Source organism: Megascapheus bottae, chromosome X (assembly GCF_031878675.1).
Source record: "Megascapheus bottae isolate mThoBot1 chromosome X, mThoBot2.hap1, whole genome shotgun sequence".
Classification (NCBI taxonomy): Eukaryota; Metazoa; Chordata; class Mammalia; order Rodentia; family Geomyidae; genus Megascapheus; species Megascapheus bottae.
The window spans coordinates 70,992,989-71,013,800 of record NC_143547.1 but is presented as its reverse complement, the minus strand read 5'-3'; the positions used below and the strand labels follow the sequence as shown (position 1 = coordinate 71,013,800).

General features: G+C 35.3%; 1 protein-coding gene across 1 annotated transcript in view; it reads left to right on the top strand.

The window, feature by feature from the left end:
• Window positions 1-20,127, top strand: part of Rbm41 (RNA binding motif protein 41) — a 42,808-nt gene extending 22,681 nt beyond the window's left edge. The window contains exons 6-8 of the mRNA XM_090325901.1: window positions 6,138-6,541; window positions 17,041-17,188; window positions 19,444-20,127. Of these exons, the coding sequence (XP_090182027.1) occupies window positions 6,138-6,541; window positions 17,041-17,188; window positions 19,444-19,622 (731 nt within the window). The 3' untranslated portion in view covers window positions 19,623-20,127. The remainder of the gene's footprint in view (window positions 1-6,137; window positions 6,542-17,040; window positions 17,189-19,443) is intronic.
• Window positions 20,128-20,812: the final 685 nt, after the last annotated feature.

Below are 20,812 nucleotides of genomic sequence, written 5' to 3'. Positions count from 1 at the left end.
TATTTTAGGTCTAGTTACCATAGAGGAGTGAAAACATGTGCCATTTGCCTCTCTGAGCTTGGCATCTAACACTTAACAGATATGTGTGCGTCCATCCATTTCCCTGCAAATGACATTATTCTTCTTAATGGCTGTGTAAAATTCCATTGTGTAAAGGCATCTGAGCTATTTCTACAATTTAGCTATTCAGAATAGCAGAGCAGTGAACATCGATGTGGAAGTGTCTTCAAGTATCCTGGCTTAACGCATTCTGGGTTATTCTATAACTTTGTTTCCATTCACACTTGTCCATTTCCTAAACCAAAATTACCCTGTTGGGATTTAAAAGGAATTGAACTGAAATCTAATTTGACTGAGGAAAACTTGTTTTGATGTTATTTTTTAAATGACAGTTTCTCCTAATTCATGAGTATGGAATATGTCTGCCTTTATTTAGATAAACAATTTATTTCAGCACTGTTTAATATTTTTGGTTTCACAATCTTCTCCCATCTCCCCATGGAGTGTAAACCCAGGGCCTGGAAAATTGGTAGTGAAGTACCTTTCTCCTAGAACCATGCTACAGGCCTTTTTTTCTGTTATAGTTTAGAGATAGGGCCTTACAAATTTTGCCCAGGCAGTCCTGAATTAAACTCACTATTGTCCTGCCTCAGCCTCCAGAGTAGCTACAATTATAGATGTGTGCCATGACAGCCAGCTAGTTTACCAATTTCATTCTTTCCTTCAAAATTCATTTCTCTGAATTTTATTTGTTTTGATACTCAAGAAAAATTTTTTCCTATTTCAATTTCTGAGTGTTCCATACAAGTGCACAGAAGTTAAGTTTTATATATTGATTTTATAGCCTGTGACTAAAATTCTCTCATTAGTTGTAATGGTTTTATTATCGGATAGTTTAGGATTTTCTATATAATGCTCCTGGGAATGGTGTTACTTCTTTTCCTAATATGAACATTTTATCATTATCATCATCATCATCATCATTATCAACATCTCCTTATATTCTCCAGAACCTTGATTACTATGCTGAATGGAAATTGTGCCTAACTCTATCTTGTGGCAGTATATTGTTTTCCCATGGGAAAACCATAAATTTGGTGGCTTAAACATCCATTTCTTCTCTTAATAGTTCTAGAACTCAGAAGTCCAAAAATCAACATATCCTTCTATGAACTCTAGATGAGCTTGGAGTTTTTGTTTTTTCTTTATTGGTCAGGGGGATTGAATTCAGGGCTTGTGTGCTCTCCTGAGCTTTTGTGGTCAAGGATAGCACTTTACCACTTGAGCCACAGCTCCGCTTCGAGGTTTCTAGTGACTAGTTAGAAATAACAGACTTTCCTACCCAGGCTGCCTTGATACTTGAGTAGCTAGGATTAAAGGTGTGAGCCACCAGCTCCTAGTTCTTTTTTTAATGTTATTGGAGTTTTATTAGTAGTACTTTGGCTTGAGCTCAGGGCTACCTATTTGTAAGTCAGAAACTTTAGTGCTTGAGCTATGCTTCCAGCCCTTTTTGCTCTGTTTATTTGAAATAGAATTCCCCCCACCAGGTTGGTCTGGATCTAAATCCCCTGTTTATGCTTGCTATATAGTTGACATGACCGACATGATATCCTATGCAGCTATTTTTGTTGAGATGGGAATCTCAAGAATATTTTTGCCCAAACTGGCCTGGAACCACAGTTCTTCCCATCTGCACTTCCCAGTGGCTAGGATAAGCTACTGCCAGGAACCATGGTACCTAACTCTAGGCAGGCTTTGTGCAGCTTCTAGAAGCCACAGGCATTCTTTGGTTCTTGAGCTGTTTCTCATATTACTCCAATCTCTTTCATTTTTGCCTTCTTCAATGTGTTTTTATTTTTTCATTGTGTTATTCTAGAAGCAAGCATTATAGTCACTCAGCTGATTTCCTCAGCTCTTGTGCTTCTATAACTGTTCAATTTAGTGTGCCTAAGGAGAAATCACTGGAGGATTATCTGTGCCATCTTGTGCAATAGTTCCCAGGGTATTTGTTTATTGATATATCTCAGGAAATGTATCTGGTTCATATAGTCTTTTCAAATATACACATAAGTAGATTCATCTAGTTCCAGTTTTTTTCCAGACTCACTAATACATAATATTTTAGTTATTTTACATTTTTTCAATATGTCAGTTTTCTTTATGTGTCTCATTTCCTTCCTAACTTTCATTTCCCTGAATTCTAATGTGGTTGAGCACTTTTGAATATATTTGTTAGCCATGTGTGTTCCATCTTTAATAGACTATCTCTTCAATCCTTTGCTCAATTTTTAGTGATTTCAAATGGTGTAGTGGCTCTCTATAGCAAATGTCTTTTCTTATTCTGCATCTTTGCTTTTCTGTCTCTTTATGAAATTTTTGATGAACGGAAACTTCTAATTTTATTACAGTTGAATTTACCAATCTTTTCCTTAAGAGTCAGCACCTTTTTTGTCTTACAAAATACTTCTGTTGCTGGGTGCAGTGGCTCACGCCTGTAATCCTAGCTACTCAGGAGCCTGAGATCTGAGGATCAAGGTTCAGAGTCAGCCTGGGCACAAAAGAACCTGAGACTCCCATCTCCAATTAACCTCTAGAAAACATGAAGTGGGGCTTGGCTCCAGGGTAGGGCAGTAGACTTGAGTTGAAGAGCTCAGGGATAATACCCAAGCCCAAGCTTAGGATGGTAACCTTGAGCTGAAGAGCTCAGGGACAACACCCAGGCTGAGTTCAAGCCCCCATAACCCACGAAAAATGCTTCTATAAACTTATAGCTTGGTGGAGATAACAGAATAGTAAAATTCATACAGAATGATATTTAATAACATATATAAAATTATATACATATTTACTCTCTATCTCACAACTTTCTTTATAGAATTTATTTCAAATATATCCTGAGAAAAAATAGCAAATCCCATATAGCATAGCTGTTTTTCAAGGATTATTCATAATAGCATAAGACCAATGTTTATCAAAATGAGTACTTGAATAAACTATTGTAAACAATGGAGTACTTTGCAAGTATAAAAAGAAAGATTTTTACACATTAATAGAGTTGTCTGGTAGAATATATTGCTAAGTCCTAAAAAGTTAGTTGTGAAACAGTATACTGGATTCCTTTTATGTAGTAGACAGGTATAGCTAATGACTTGTATATATAAATGTGAGTATGCGGATGTGGGAACTTGTTTGCTTATATTTTAAACAAAGAAACAACAGAACTATAAGCCAAATTTATTTACTCATGGGGAGGAAGTTAATGGGATAAATGGGACAGAGGTGGAAGTAAAATTTATCTAACATGCTTTGTAACAGTTTTCATTATAGATCCATTATTCCATAATTAAAATGTAATAAAAAATGAAAAACAGGCTGTAGGATGTAGCTCATTGTAGACTTGCTATTTAGCATTTATGAGGCCCAGAGATCAATCCTCTGTATCACAAAAAGGGGAGGGGAAATAAATCAATATAATTCAGAAACAACCAAGTACAAATGAACCTAATAATAAATAAATTTGGTATAGAGAAAATGCTTTTAGTGACTTTTAATATAGTTTTGAAATCTTAAAATCATGTAAGTATTTTAGGAAGAAGCTAATGAGTAGTTTTGATAATATTAAAATATTAGTGGCAAGGAATATAGACTGGTAAAAAATGTTTGCATAGGATACAAATGGTCCTGGATTTAATTTCCAGCACTTTTGGGGGAAAAATAAACAAAAACAAATCTGATAACTCAAGTGTAAAGGAAAAGAAATAGAAATTAAAAAAATCAAAGAAGTAAAAACCCAGTTATATTAAATTCGAATAGTTGGTAGTAATAAGAATGCAAGGTGTATTTTCTGCTACCAAAGGTGGTAGCTTTTTACCCTGTAAAGACCTGTAGGCAGCAATAGTTCAACAGCAGTAAATATACCTAACAACACAGTGGTTCCTAAGTACCATGTCTCTTTGAAAGGAATCAAGGATCCTTGGAGAAATATTCCAGGTTCAAGTTAGAAAATGCATAATTTAAACTTACTCTTTCTGTGCCAGAAAAACCAATACACAATAAAGAACTTACTGGAAGGGACTCCTAGTAGTCCTAAGTGGGATGTTGATCACGAGGGGAAAAAATTCAGCCACGCATGATGGGTCCTGTCACCTATTAATCTCACTCAGCTATTTAAGAGGCAGAGATTGACAACTCACAGTGAAAGGTCAACCTACGCATAAAAATTTGGAAGACTCCATTTCAGCTAAATGAGGTGGTGGGCACCTATTATACAAGCTATGGGAATAATACAGTGGCTGAGCACATCATCATGAACCCATCATCCTCAGCAACAGGAAGAAACACAAGTAGGAAGACTGTGTTCCGGGCCAGCTGAGCATAACGCAATTCAAACAAAGGTCCAGAGACATGGCTCAAGTTGTAGTCTTTCTGCCTCGAAAGCATGAAGCCCTAAGTTCAATCCTTAGTACCGTCGAAGGGAGGTGGGGGGGGAGAATGTTTTATTGAAACACATAAAATAAACTGTATGAAAATTTATGATTTCATAGTTATAATAAATTAACCATTGATCATGATTAAGCATTTCTAAGATGCTACTTCAGTAGTGTTGTAATTGATAAAGAGCTGGTGTGGTGGCTCATGCCTGTAATCCTAGTTTCTCTGAAAGCTGAGATCTGAGGCTCGTGGTTCAAAGCCAGCCTGGGCACTAAAAACCGTGAGTCTCTTATCTCCAATTAATTGCTAGAAAATGGGAAGTGGCACTGTGGCTCAGGGGTAGGATGGTAGCCTTGAGCTGAAGAGCTCAGGGACAGCGCCCAGGCCCAGAGTTCAAGTCCCATGTCTCCCCACCCTCCCCCCCCCAAAAAAAAGAATGGGAAAGAATCAAGCATTTATCTTTCTATTCCTGTATATACTATAGGGAAACTAAATGTTGATGATGTGACAGTAAGTTAATTATAAAATGCCAGATAACCAATAAAATAAATGGTACATTGTATGCATATATAGACATTTCAAAATGAAACCCCCTTCTACTGGCACTAATAAAAATTTTAGAAAAAATAGAAATAACAGAATTAGGATGGCCCCATTTTACAGCTCTTAATAAATTAACCACTTGAGGCAATATTTATCAATGAATATAAAACCCATTAGGAGAAATGTAAATGAGAGAACTTAATATTGGAAGGGATGAGGCTAGCACCACAGCACAGATTCATTTTAACATTACTAAAAAATTAGATCACCATATGGGTGCCTTATGATATTCAATAGGATAACACATATTTCCTAAAAATATATAGTCAAACCTTTAGACAGTTTCTATAATACCGTTTTTATCAGTTCTAGTTCAGTTTTGCTTGCCAGACATGGCTACTGCACTTTGAAATGTGCTTAGTTTAGTTTCATAAATAGATATTAAAGATATAATGTGGCCAGATACTGGTGGCTTACACCTGTAATACTGCCTACTCAGGAAGCTGAGTCTTGGATTGTAGTTTGATGTCAACCCAGGTAGAAAAGTCCAATGATATCCAATTAACCAGCAAAAAGCTGGAGCACTAGCTCTGAGCAAGCAAGCCCTGTGTGCATGAGGAACTAAATTTGTATTTCAATACTGACTTTCATACAAAAAATTTAAAACACATTTTAATTAGGTTACATAGTTTTGGAGTTAGCTGCTGAGATACAGAAAGTATTGAAGAATAAATTAATCAGAAAACTATCATATATTTGTTCATAGACCACATATAGTTTTTCAAAGAAAATAGCAGAGGAGAAAGCAAGCTAAAGAGGAAGGAAAGGGTGCTGTTTTTAAAAGAATTAAGAATTAGAACAGCTAAAAACTCATTTAGATCTTGAATTAAAACATTTGAAATAAAGCAATTTAAATATGATTTGGTAATAGATAATAGTAAGGAAATAGTCCTGAAAGTCCTAGATGCCTTACTTATCAAAATTCCTGCCTTGTTATAAGTGCAGTGTCATAGATGGCTTATTTTATTGCCATTTGTTGTGGGTTGTAAAGATCTTTCCCAGTAGAATTTCTCTATTTGAAATCCAGTATCTAATTTTAATAATTTGTTAATGTTTGTGCTGGTAGGCTTGTAGAACTTTCCTATCTTTTTGTCTTGATCTAGATGAATCCCGAAAGAAGAACAGAGGTGATCCCATGAACAACCTGGAAAATTTTTACCAAGAGGTGATAATGAAAAAGCATCTTGAAGAGTTCCAACTTATGAGAGGTGAACCCCTTGCTTCCCACTCACTGGTCTCAGCTACATCAGTGAGTGATAGTGCCACAGCTGAGAACTCGTCATTACTCCAGGACGAGGGGAATCAGGCAGCACAGGGTAAAGGCCCCAGTCTCCATGTGGCAAAAGTTAATGATTTTTCACCTGAGCAGTGTTGGACTGGGCCTAAGAAGCTGACAGAGCCAATAGAGTTTGTCCCAGAAGATGAAATCCAGAGAAATCGTTTGTCCGAGGAAGAGATCCGAAACATTCCTATGTTTTCTTCATATAATCCAGGGAAACCGAACAAGGTATAGGCCAAACCAAGAAAAACAACATGGGTTGTTTTCACTTTTATTTCTCTCTAACTAAAGTAATACTTTTAAATGTCATTGATTATATAAAAGAATTGTAATATGGACACAGTGATTTTGTTTGTCCTTGATTTTTAACTATTCATTCTCTGCATACTTTATAAGTAGTATTTCTGGCAATCTTCTTGGTGTTCTTCTTAGGTCATAAGCTATGCTTAGAATTTTAAAAAGAATCTTGACAAGACTCCATGTAATCCATATCCACTAAGAGCCCCAAATGGAAGAAAAGGTAACCCCAATTTCCAGGGATAAAAACAATCAAGTGGTATCCATGTAATTAGTCAGTAAATAATAGACCACCTGATATGAGAAGGGTTGACAGTTACCATGTGAGTTTTATCTTTAGGGTGCACCTTGCTTTCATACAATGTGACTTAAGTTGCTGTTAGCAACTCAGTAAATTGAGAACACAGGTCCAAGCTTTGAGAAACTGGTCAATTATAACCAAGTAATGTTGCATATTATCCTTATTTCGACCAAATCATTATTTTATATTTGTTATATGTTACATCTGGAATGGAATACATTGTCAAGTTACCCAAAGAGACTGCCCAAACTTCTAGAACATTATTTTACAGTTTCTATCTTGGAAAGCTAAACCAAATAATAGTACCAGTTTCTGACTGGCTATGAATTTTTTAGTAAAGCCATTGTGAATAAAGACCATTAAGGCACTTTTATTCAAGTGATAGGAATTCCTCTTTGTTTAATGGTAGCTTGATTTTTTTACTTACTATTTGTTACAAAATATCAAGAATTACATAGAAGTTCTGGGTACAAGTGGATCACACCTGTAATCCTAGCTACTCAGGTACCTATTTAGTCGTATCTACCAAGTCTAAATAGTTTACATATGTACTTAATTTAAAAACAGTAAAGTATTGTAGATACACCCAAAGACTTCTATGTGTCTCTAACCAATCCCATTTTTCTTTCCAGATATAACCACTATTCCAAATTTTCTGTTTCCAGCTGTTTACTACATGTCTGTAGACAGATTGTCCCTCATTTATGATGACAACATACATTTTTTTACTTTTTAGCTGTGTGAAAGCAATATGCATCCAGTAGAATATGTACTTTGATATTTTAATTTGGTTTCTTTCCCTGCTAGCAATATGTTTCATGGTATTCTCTTGATGTGCAGCTTCTGGTCAGCCATGTGACCATGAGGGGAAACAACTGGTACTCTAAGGTATTCTATAGTGCTAAACTATGTAGAAAAATTGTGTTAAATGTAGGATGCAACTCCACTGTAAGTTCAGTAGTATCTGTAGTCATAAACATACTTTTATACATTTTAAAACTTTATTGTTGATATCATAAGGAAGATGGATAGGAGAGGCAGATTACCTGTGAGCCACAATACAAAATGCAGGTTTTCCTGTAAGTCTCAATTTTAAAAATCAGAGATGTATCATTGGTTTACAGTGGTTTTCACATGTTTTTGTTCAGCCCACGACTGACAAAAAAAAAAACAGATTGCTGGGCTCCATCCCCAGAATTTTTGGCTCAGTAGATCTTGAGTAACAATTAGGACAATTTGACCATTTGTATTTCTAACTAGTTTCCAGGAGATGCTGATGCTCTTGATCTGAAAGTGACATTTTCAGAATTAATTTTCTAGATTATATATTCTAGAAGTGGAATTACTATGATATAGGATATATGTATCTTCCATTTCCAATAAGAGAAATCTTAGAGATTTCCTTTTATATATTTGCCAAGATTTCATAATATTAGACTTAATTCTGATATTCTAATACATTTTAGAAGGTACCATATGTTTTTTTTTTTTTTTTTTGGCCAGCCCTGGGCTTGAGCTCAAGGCCTGAGCACTGTCCTTGGACTTTCTCAAGGCTAGAGCTCTACCACTTGAGCCTCAGCACCACTTCCAGCTTTTTTCTATGTATGTGATACCAAGGAATCGAACCCGGGTCTTCGTGCATGCTAGGCAAGCACTCTACCATTAGGCCAAACTCCCAGCTCCAAAGTTCATGAAATTCTTTTTTTTTTTGCCAGTCCTGGGCTTGAGCTCACAGGGCCTGAGCACTGCCCTTGGACTTTCTCAAGGCTAGAGCTCTACCACTTGAGTCTCAGCACCACTTCCGGCTTTTTTTTTCTACGTAGGTGGTACCAAGGAATCGAACCCGGGTCTTTGTGCATGCTAGGCAAGCACTTTAACCACTAGGCCAAACTCCCTGCCCTTATATGTTTTTAATTTACATGTTTCTGATTCCAATGAAGTGATGCAGATATTCATATATTTGTTAGCCAGTCATCAACCCTCTGTGAATTAATTAGCTTTTTTGTTCCTCTGCCCATCATATCATATTTTGCCTTACATATTTACTTATTTATTGGGATTTTAAATTTTTGGACACAAATCTTTGCTGTTTACCTAGCATATATCTTTTTCCAGTAAATGACAATTTTTAATATATTTTGTTGAGCAGAAGAAGTCTTTAAATAGTATCAAATTATCCATTTTCATGGTTTGTACTTTTTGAGTCATTTTATGGAAATCCATCATAAATCAATAAGCAAAATAGAAACATCCTAACAAAAATATGCTTAAGATTTAAATGGCCAGGGGCTGGGAGTTTGGCCTACTGGTTAAAGTGCTTGCCTAGCATGCATGAAGACCCGGGTTCCATTCCTCGGTACCACATACATAGAAAAAAGCCGGAAGTGGTGCTGAGGCTCAAGTGGTAGAGCTCTAGCCTTGAGAAAGTCCAAGGACAGTGCTCAGGCCCTGAGCTCAAGCCCAGGACTGGCAAAAAAAAAAAAAAAAAAGATTTGAATGGCCAATTCACAGAGGTTAGAAACATGGATGTCCAATAGACAGAAAATGTAATTAGTAGTCAAGAAAATAGAGAATAAAACCACAATAGTATATATCATTAAATATCCAGGATATTAGCATATGTTTAAAAGTCTAACGATGCAAAGTATTGGGAATATACAGAACAGGTATTCTAAAATATTGTTATTGGATTATAAATATCATGGCAACTGATGTTCATGCATCTTCAAGGAATTTTTCACACACACACACACATAAAAGACTGGCCACGGTGGCTCATGCCTATAATCCTAGCTACTCAGGAGGCTGAGATCTAAGGATCAAGGTTCAAAGCCAGCCTGGGCACTAAAGACCGTGAGATTCTTATCTCCAGTTAACCACTAGAAAACCGGAAGTGGCACTGTGGCTCAAGGGTTATGGTGTTAGCCATAAGCTGAAGAGCTCAGGGACAGTGCCCAGGCCCAGATGTCAAGCCCCACAACCCACAAAAACAAAATGGATGCTGATGGCTCACACCTGTAATCCTACCTATGCAGGAGGCTGAGATATGAAGATCATAGTTCAGTGCTGACCTAGACAGAAAAAGTCTATAGGACCCTTCATCTCCAATTAACCACCAAAAGGTTAGAAGTAGTGCTGTGGCCCAAGTGTTATAGCACTGACCTGGATAATAAAACTTAGGGTCAGTGCCCATGGCCTAGGGGACTGGCACCAATAAAAAAAAAAAAACTCTCGGAAAACTAGAAATAGAGAAAAATGCCCTCTAAGAGATAAAGAATATCTAAAATATCCATTAACTAACATGCTTTTTGGTGAGAAACTGACTTTCTTAATTGGAGAGAAACATGAGTATTTGAAAGTCAAAACTCAGGATCACCTAAAATTACTGAAATAAATCATAAACATGCTATAAGATTCAAGCATCTATAAATGCTAAATGTGTGACTTGAGACAAAGGTTCTACTACTAGTTAACAATGCTTAGTGTTTTTATTTCAGTGAATAAGTCATTTAATTGGGATCCATTTTCTAACTTTATTTTTACTCTTCCTGCTTGAATTCTTTCTTAGCTCCTTTAAAATGATACAGATTCCTGGCTAAAAAGGATATACCTAATACCATCTTTTTTGCTCTTCTTTTTTGTATTATGATCTTTGTTTCTCTTCCATTTGAATGTACACTCTGAACAAATTTTTAAGTGTCTACTACAGAATTGATAACTATAAGCATATCAACCAGCATGCCTATAGAAAGTTTTCATCTTCCATGATTGAAAATTTTTACCCGTTGAGCAACAACTCATGTCCCTTTCCAGACCATGGGAACCATGCATTCATGATTATTTTATATGAGTAGTAGCATGAAATTTATCCTTTTTTACTAAGTTGCTTATTTTACTTACCTTTCATCCATATGACAGAATTTTCTTTGTATGGCTGAATTATATGCTACCCTCTATTTCACCTTTTATTCATTCATAAATGGGCAGATTGTTCCTACATTTCAGCCATTGTGAGCAATTCAACAATGAACATGGGAGTTTCAGATCACAGTAAACTTTTGAATAAATACCTAAAAGGATTATTTGATTGTATTTCAGTTTGCATTTTCAAACTTCCATAATGTTCTACACAGCAACTGTGTTGATTTACATTCCCACCAATAGTATACAAGAGTTCCAGTTTTTCCATATCCATGCCAGAACTTGCTATTTCTTTTTTTTTTTTTTTTGCCAGTCCTGGGCTTGAGCTCAGGGCCTGAGCACTGTCCTTGGACTTTCTCAAGGCCAGAGCTCTACCACTTGAGCCTCAGCACCACTTCCGGCTTTTTTCTATGTATGTGGTACCGAGGAATCGAACCCGGGTCCTCGTGCACGCTAGGCAAGCACTTTAACCACTAGGCCAAACTCCCGGCCAGAACTTGCTATTTCTTTTTTGATTTGATAGCGTATATCCCAGTAGGCATACATCATTATGGCTTTGATTTGCATTTCTATAGTGACTAATAATATTGAATATCTTCTCATATATGCATATACGTATATCTTCATTGATGCAACATCTGCTCAAGTCTTTTGACCATATTTTAATCACATTATATTTGTTTTTGACTATTGAAATCTTTGTTAGCTAAGAATTGCTTATTGAACATGACTTGCATGTACTTTTGCTATTTTATAGATTGCCTTTTCACTATTGATTGTTTTGCTGTGCAGAGATTTTTAGTTTGATGTAGTTAGTACTACTTTTCTGTTTTTCTTTTCCCTGCATGTGCTTCTGATGTTATATCAAAATAATTGTCAAAACCAATGCCAAGAAATATTTATTTTCTCTGGGAACTTTACAGTTTTAGGTCTTAGTCTTTTATATATTTGGGGTTGATTTTTTTTGCTAATCCTGGGCCTTGAACTTAGGGCCTTGGCACTGTCCTTGGGCTTTCTCAAGGCTACAGCTCTACCACTTGAGCCACAGCACCATTTCTGGCTTTTTTCTATGTGTGTGGTACTGAGGAATTGAACCCAGGTCTTCGTGCATGATAGGCAAGCACTCTACCACCTGGCTAAACCGCCCCTGGGGTTGATTTTTTTAAGTGTCTAACATTTTGTTGAATAGAATATGTCCCCCAATTTTGTGTTCATAGTACACTTATAGATTAGTTAACTAGACTATAAATTCATGATGCATTTCTAGTTTTCCTATTCATAGATCTATATATCTGCATATGGCAGTATCATACTGTTGGATTTCTTAGTAAAACGTCTTGAAATAAGAAATGAAACTTCTAGCTTCCTTATGCCTCAAGATCATTGTGGCTCTTTGATAACATTTGTGGTTCTTTATGATTTTACAGTATTTTTCTATTTTTGTTTAAAGTGCCATTGGGACTTTGCTAGAGAGTACACTTTGGTTAGTGCAAATACCTTAACAAGTTTCCAGTGCGTGAAAACAACGTCATTCTATTTATTTGTCTTAATTTATTTCACATTTAGTTGGTTTTATTGTTAGTCTTTGTTACACTCATTCTTCAGTATTCTATTCTTTTTGATGGCATTGGAAATGGATTTCCTTTAAAAATTGTTAGATGCTAATGCATAGACAAACAACTAAATTATGTTAATTAGATATTCTGCAACTTTGCTAAGTTCTACATTTTTTGTTGATTTTTTTCAGTATTTATGGTCATTTCATATGTGAACAAAAATAGTTTTTCTCTTTCTGTCTGATTTAGATGTGTTTTATTTATTTCCCTTGCCTAATTGCTCTGGCTAAGACTTTCATTATAGTATTGATGGAAGTGGCAAGGATGCATATCCTTGATCTTAGAAGAAAGACTTTGCTTTTTCTTTTTTTGCTGTTGAATATGATGCTAGCTGTAGATGTCCATTTATGGTTTTCAATTTGTTGAGGTAATTTTCTTCTTTCACTAGTTTATTTAGTAAAGTTATCATAAATGGTGTTGAATTTAGTCAAATGCTGTACATCTACAGAGATGATCATGTAACTTTCATTCTAATATATGTTGTTTGATACTGACTTTTGCATGTTAAACCATCTTCAGATCTGAAGGACACATCCCACGTGGTCAGTAGTCTGTTGAATTCATTGTGGTAGTATTTCCTTCAGGATTTTTGTACTGCATTCAGCAAGGACATTAGTCTACACTTACACTGTTGTTTTCTGAATTGGTATAAGGATAACTCTGGCCTTACACAGTGACTCTGGAAGTGTTCTGGCCTCTTCATTTTTTTGGAAGAGTTTAAGGAAGATTTGCATCAGCTCCTTAAATATTTAGTGTAATTCATTAGTGAGGACATCTGATCACAGGCTTTTATTGATTAGGAACTTTTTTATTACTGATTTGTTTTCCTTATTATTGATCAATTCCCACTTTCTATTTCTTCATAATTCAACAAAGTAAGTTTTATGTTTCTAGGAATTTATCCTTCTACATTCTCTAATTTGTTGATGTGTAATTGTTTTTAATCCCTTATAAACCTTATTTCTGTGATACTAGTTATATAATGTTTCTTCTTCCATTTCTAATTTTTATTTTTGTTAGCTACAATTTTGTTGGTCTAAAAGTCTGTTGGTCTTTTCAAAAACCATCTTGCCTTTATTGATTTAAAAAATTATTTCTGCTCTACCCTTTATTATTACTATTCTTCTGCTAACTTTGGTCTTAGTTCTTTTCTGCTTGCTTGACATATAGAATTAGGTTATGTATTTGATATTTTGGTTTTTTTAAAAAAAAGCTATTTTTTTGTCTTTTCTTTTTTGGTTCTGGTTGTCAAACCCAGGATGTTGCACTTGCTAGGCAAGCACTTTGCCACTGAGCTACATCCCAGCCGTGGGTTGTTTATTTGAGATCTTTATTAATGGCAGTTTTGGGGCTTGAACTCATGGTGTTGTGCTTTCCTGGCAGGTACTCTGTCGTGTGAGCCATACCTCCAACCCGTTTTTTTTGTTTGTTTGTTTGTTTTTTCTAGAGAGGTTGTCACATTAATCCCCATGCAAACATGAACGACAATCCTTCTACTTAGGCTTTTTGTATAATGAGATGATGGGTACATACCACTATGAACGTCTTTTAATTGGTTGAAATAAGATTTAAGAATTTTTTGCCCTGAGTGTCCTTGAACTGAGACCTCCCTATCTCTGCCTCCCAAATAATTAGGATAATAGGTACGAGCCATTGCACCCAGCTAAAGATCTTTTTTTTAACTATCCATTTTTTATTAGTATGCATTAATTTCACAAGCCAGGTTTTATTGTGACATTTCCATACATGCATACACTGTATCTCTAAAGGATCAAACTAACCTCCTCTATCACTCTCCCTTACCTTCCTTCTAAAACAATTTCAACAGGTTTCATTGTTCTATTTTCATATCTGCAAATAAACTACTTCAACCATATTTATCCTCATTCACACTCTCTCATAGTTTCTCTGGCCTTTTTAGAATGTAATTATTTCTATAAAATTTATGTATAACCTGGGTACCAGTGGCTCATGCCTGCAATCGGAGCTGCTGAGGAAGCTGAGATCCAAGGATCAAGGTTTGAAGCCAGCCCATGCAGAAAAAATCTATGAGGTTCTTATCTTTAAAAAAAAAACTACCAGAAGGCCAGAAATGATGTTCGAGTGGGAGAGCGCTAGCCTTGCAAAAAGGAAAAAGAAAAAAAAATTATCAGGAATAACACCTAGTTCAAGTCTAGAACTGGCACATACACACAAATATCCCTGCTTAGTTCTGCTTTTGTAGCATCCTGTAACTTTTGATAAAATATGTTTTCATTCTTATTTGTCTCAATGTATTTTCAAATACTTTTTTGATTTTTTGATTGGATGTCAGTTGTTCAAGGCTGTATTTTCTAATTGGTACATACTTTTAATTTTCTAATTTTGTTCTGCTATTGATTTCTAGTTTCATTCCATTGTAGTAAAAGGGAGAGAGAAAGAGAGATTTTACTTTTCTTTAAGCCTTTTAAATTTTGTTAAAAGACTTTTGAGACCTAATATGTAACCTGCCCCAAATAATGTTTTATGTGTACTGAAGAATATATATTCTGTTACTGTTGTGTGGAATGATCTGTATATATCTGTTAAGATCATTTGATCTACAGTGTTGTTAAAGTCTTCTGTTTCTTTATTGACATTTTTGGTTTTGTTTTGCAGTGCTGGGGATTGAACCCAGGGCCTCGCATATGCTAGGCAAGTGCTCTATCACTGAGCTACACTCCTATCCCTCTGTTTCTTTGTTGATCTTATGTGTTTGAATGTCCTATCCATGATTGATAGTAGAGTATTGAAATCTATTATTGTAATTCTGTTTTCTTCCTTCAGTTCAGTCATTATTTGCTTCATATATTTAAATGCTCTAGTAATTTTTATATTGAAACCTATTCAGTTATATTAAAATTTCATTTCCTAGTGAATTGACCCTTTTATCAATATATAATATCCTTTGTCTTCATGACAGTTTTAATTTGAGGCCTATGTTGTCTAATGTAAGTAAAAGACACCCATGCTACCTTTTTGTTACCATTGCATGGAATGTTTCATCTTTTCACTTTGAGCCTACATACATCCTTAAGTTGAAAATGAATCTCTTATTCAGCACACAGTTAAATCTTGTTTATTTTATCCATTTAGCTACTTTATCTTTTCATGAGTTTAATCCAGTTACATTTAAGGTAATTATTAATAGATATGGACTTAGTGCGGCTATTTATTATTCATTGTTTTTGGTCTGTCTTATAACTCTTGTCTATTTCCCTCTTACCTGTATGCCCTTGATTTTCATTAATTTTTTTTAATTTGGCATTACTTTATTTCTGTAGTGACATGCTGTGATTCCTTGTTCATTTTTCTCTTTCTTTTGCCTCTATTTTCCTTGCAGTTGCTATACACATAAAACTGCTTAAAACTGATAGTGCCTTAAGTTGAATTATTTGTAACAGCTCTTTTCTCTTATATTTTTAGATAGTATCTTATTTTCAATTTATGGAATATTTTGTTTTTCTAAGTGGATTAGTAAAGTTCTTCAAAGTTTTGTTTTCTCCTTTGATAATTTCTGTTTTCTCCTATTTGCTTTCTTTTCTGTTTATTCTATTCACTATCTTTCATATTAGAGGCTTTACCCAGATATTTGATAATCCATGGTGAACATGAGTGACCTTTGAGAACATTGAACTGCACTTTAAAGTGGTCTACTGAAGTCCCAGCACTTGAGAGGCTGAGGCAAGAAGGTCGTGAGCTAAAGGCCAGTTTTGGCTACATAGGAAGACTCATGTCTCAAGACATTGACTAGACCATTTGTTGGAGAAATTCACTATCCCAAGTCAGTATTTTTATCTTTCCTTTGTGGGATTTTGAGTTTCTCCAAAGGAGACTACTTTGGATATCTTCAAGAGAACACACAAACATTCTAGGATGGGAAGGCCCAAGAGTTCCTAGCCTTCAATGTGCACTCTCTCTCTCTTAATCTCCTTGCTTTCAGAAATAGCATTTACAACTTCAACTATATATGGTATTCTCTACCTTCTGTACCAAGTTTATTGGTTACTCTCACCCAATAGCATGCTGTGGAAGACATTTAGAGATCTAATTACATTTTAATCCCAACCCTTCACATACATTTCCAGAGATATATCAAGCTTCCTTCCCCCCTACTTTCCTCTTGTTTTTTTGAAACAAGGTGTCAGTATGTTGTCCTTGCTGCACTGTCTTCCTACCTCAGCTTCCCTAGTAGCTGGGACTTATAGCTGGGACTTATAGTTGCATGCCACCACAGCTGGCTTATGAAGATTCTTAGGTAGAGATTAGGTGAGTTCTTGGCTTCCCCATTGCTGATTTATTATTCGGCTTTCTTGAGTGTGCTAAGTTATTCCTGCTTATCCATTTATTTTCCAGCTACCAAAATAGTGTTGCTATTGCCGTCTTCCTTTGTTCTTTTGGACCTTGTTTGGTTTGTGTTTGTTAAGTCCTTGTAGTTCTAGAGTTTTCTGGAGAGAGGAAACTTTGATTAATTTATTTAATCCACTATCTCTCTGAAACTAATTCTGGCAATAATGGAAGAGTTGCTTTACCTTTCTTATATGGTATTTTTCTTGATTTCCAATTTACATTAGGTGTTATACCTGAAGAACCTTAGCCCTCGAGTGACAGATAGAGACCTTATCTCATTATTCGCCCGCTTCCAGGAGAAAAATGGACCTCCAATTGAATTCCAAATGATGACTGGAAGAATGAAGGGACAAGCTTTCATCACCTTTCCCAGTAAGCAGATCCATCTATGTACATACTTATTCAGTTATGTATAATTTCTCTAATTGTAGCCTTGATTCTTCACAGCCCATAAGAAGATAGAAGTACAGAAGATATATTTTCAGTGCTCCTCTGTCCTCTCTGTCTCTCTTTCTCCGTGGTTGGCAGTGCATGAGCACCTTATCCAAATGGCCCTCATATCCCCAATCTTGGCATTTCCTTCATATTTCACCAATTTTTTTCTTTTTTATAACATTTGAATTTCTAGTCCAAGTTGTAATTAGATTATTCACTATTTCATATATTGACATTCAGATGAGAACATGTGTACTTGTTTGTGCTCTATTGAGGACTAAGTGACTTCAGGGTAAAATAGTGTGTGTGTGTGTGTGTGTGTGTGTGTGTGTGTGTGTGTGTGTGTGTGTGCATATGTATATATGTGTATGTATAAATACACATATATAAAATGTATTTACATATATATAAATATTGTGTATATGATTATACATATAAATATATTTACATATATAAATATATATATATATATTTTTGCCATCTCTAGAGCTTGAACATGAAGCATGGGCACTGTCCCTGAGTTTCTTTTGCTCAAGCCCAGTGTTATACCACTTAAGCCACAGTGTCACTTCAAGCTTTTACTGAGTGGTTTATTGGAGATAAGACTTTCAGGGACTTTCCTGCCTGGGCTGGCTTAAAACTGTGATGTTCATATCTCAGCCTCCTGAGTAGCTAGGATTACACACATGAGCCACCAGCACCTCACTACTAATTCTTAATGGGCAATGATGCATTCTTGTAAATCTCACTTGTATATTACTACATGGATTTAGCATTTTATTAAAATACAAGAAAAATAGAGAATTGTTTTTTCTGTGATAAACTAGACGGTTTATGTCTTTTATGGGGTAGCTAGATAAGATCTATATCCTTCATTATCCCTAAACTGTAATTGTTTTTACAGCCTCTGTGTAGACCTGAGTAATGCTAGTCATGGTTGTTATACATTTATGTATCTCTTCTTTATGCCATTGAAAATTTGTAGATCCTCATTACCAGTGGTTTTGTTTCCAGTCTTTCAAACTATAAGGATCCCTTTTAAATTTAAAAAAATGCCTAAAATACCCTCACATAATTGTATACACTAATTAAAATACATGATAGAAAGGTTTTATGGGCCAGGAGTTTGGCCTACAGGTAGAGTGCTTGCCTACCATGCACCAAGACCCGAGTTTGATTCCTCAGTACCACATACATAGAAAAAAGCCAGAAGTGGTGCTGAGGCTGAAGTAGTAGAGCTCTAGTCTTGAGAAAAGTCCAAGGACAGTGCTCAGGCCCTGAGCTCAAGCCTAGAACTGGAAAAAAAAGAAAGGTTTTATAAGCTATATGCACTTAAAAGTGTAGCTGCTTCACTATTCTTAACTGTAGTTACAGTGTACATTTGAAACTTTTTAGTATATCTGATACAAAACAGGTTCACTAATGACCTTATTAACTTTTGATTCTGCAAGCTACTAGACGTAATCCACCCCCTCCTTTTTTTTAACTTAGGGTCTGAATATTGTCTTTGGGCTTTCCTCAAGATTAACACTCTATCACTTGAACCACAGCACCATTCCAGCTTTTCTGCTTTTGTGATACCAAGGTATTGAACCCAGGTCTTCGTACATGGTAGGCAAGCACTCTACCACTAGGCCAAACTCCCGGATCCCCCATCTTATTTTTCACATCCAGGTTCTGAAACCCATATGTTGAATATTCCCGTTGTACACTTATATACCCAAAGCTTCTATATACTTCAAGGTTACTTGTCCCTGTAAAGATTCCCACCGTCACTGAAAGAAAAGGAAGCAAGGTATACTAAATCACATGACAGCATCTTCCATTTCAGTTACCATGTTGAGAAATACTTGGTTTTTATAATATCTGTAATTTGTTTTGCAGTAGAGACGTATAATTAGGCATAGCTTAGATTTCTTTAGCACATTGCTTATATCCTTGTTTGTTTAACCTATATCCTTGAATTTTAAAAAATACCCTCTAATATCTGTTTTGATTTTTTATTGTTATTCCTGTCAGCCAGTGCTTTAAATTTGCTTAGTTATATAAATTGGAGATTATAGAAAAGATGATAAAATCAAACAGCATTGTTACTCTTGCCTAAATTTTCAGGTAAAACAATCAAAATTGGACTTGTATTAGAATGGAATAATTAACCTCTATGTAAATTGATACCTTCTTTTTTCTTTTAGATGAGGAAATAGCATGCCAAGCATTGCATCGAGTAAATGGATATAACCTGCATGGGAAAATATTGGTGATAGAGTTTGGAAAGAACAGAAAGGAACAATTACATCTCAAGGCTGCTTCTCTTGCATCATCTTCTTCAGACAATACAGGCAGTCGTAAAGAAGTCAGTAGTTATATATAATCAATGTGCATGTATATTTACATATGCACATGTTCTAGCTGGATGGTCTTTTTGGCATGAGAATCTTGATTCTAGAATTTATGTATGGGTAGAAATATCTTTGGGAGTGAAAAAGGAGAAATTAGAGAGTAAGAAATTAGAAAAAGAATTTCAGCTTTTGAAAATAATTGGTAGGAAATATTTTCTTTTATTTCTTTTTTGTCGTTATTGTTTTTTTGCCAGTTTTGGGACTTGAACTCAGGGCCTAAGCACTGTCCTTGGGCTTTGTCAAGGCTAGTGCTCTACCACTTGAGCCACAGGACCACTTCTGGCTTTTTCTGTGATGTGGTACCAGGTAATCAAACCCAGGGGTTCGTGCATGCTAAGCAAGCACTCTACCACTAGGCCAAACTCCTGGCCCTAGTAGGAAATATTTTCTACAGTCAAATACTATATAGGACATGTACTATACTGAGTATTAAGGGCAATACACAGAATATTATTTTCACTGAACATAGGATTATTCCTGAGGATTAAAATTTTTTTTACCATTTTCTGGAGTCTTAAACTATTCACTCCTAGAATAACATTCTTTCAGAATTGCTTTCTATCTGTAAAACTTTAAAAAAATGATTAAATGTTGAAATATTTATTTGCTGCAACACAATAATCTATAATTTTATCCAACTAATGAATAAAAGACATAAATATCAATCTGTGCTGTTATATCAAAGATATCAGCAGTAGGTAATTCTATAGGTGAGTTTCCATATTTAATGAATACTTCTCCATTTCAGTTCTCAGAGCCTTCAAAGGGCTGTATATTTTTCTAATTAAATCTTTTAGATCAAAATATTGGTGTTTTCATGACCATTTAAAGCTAGATACCACTGAGTAAGTGTTGATTCAAAGCAATAAACATTAAGAAGATGTCTGATATGTGTTAAATATTAGGTATGTGGATTCTAGAAGAGTGCTATGCTTACAAGTAGTACTAAATGTCATGGGAAAAAAAGTTCTCTAGAAGAGAGACAGCCTATCAAAAATCCTATACTTATTTGTTTATGATTGCAGAAGAATAGAAAGACAATATGGTATAGAAGAATTGGTGCCAATAGTAGAGTCAGACATCCCTGTGAATCTCATGGCCCACACATGGCACTAAACTTGGCAGTTCAATTAATGTAAACTTAAGTTTCAAATCTTACTAC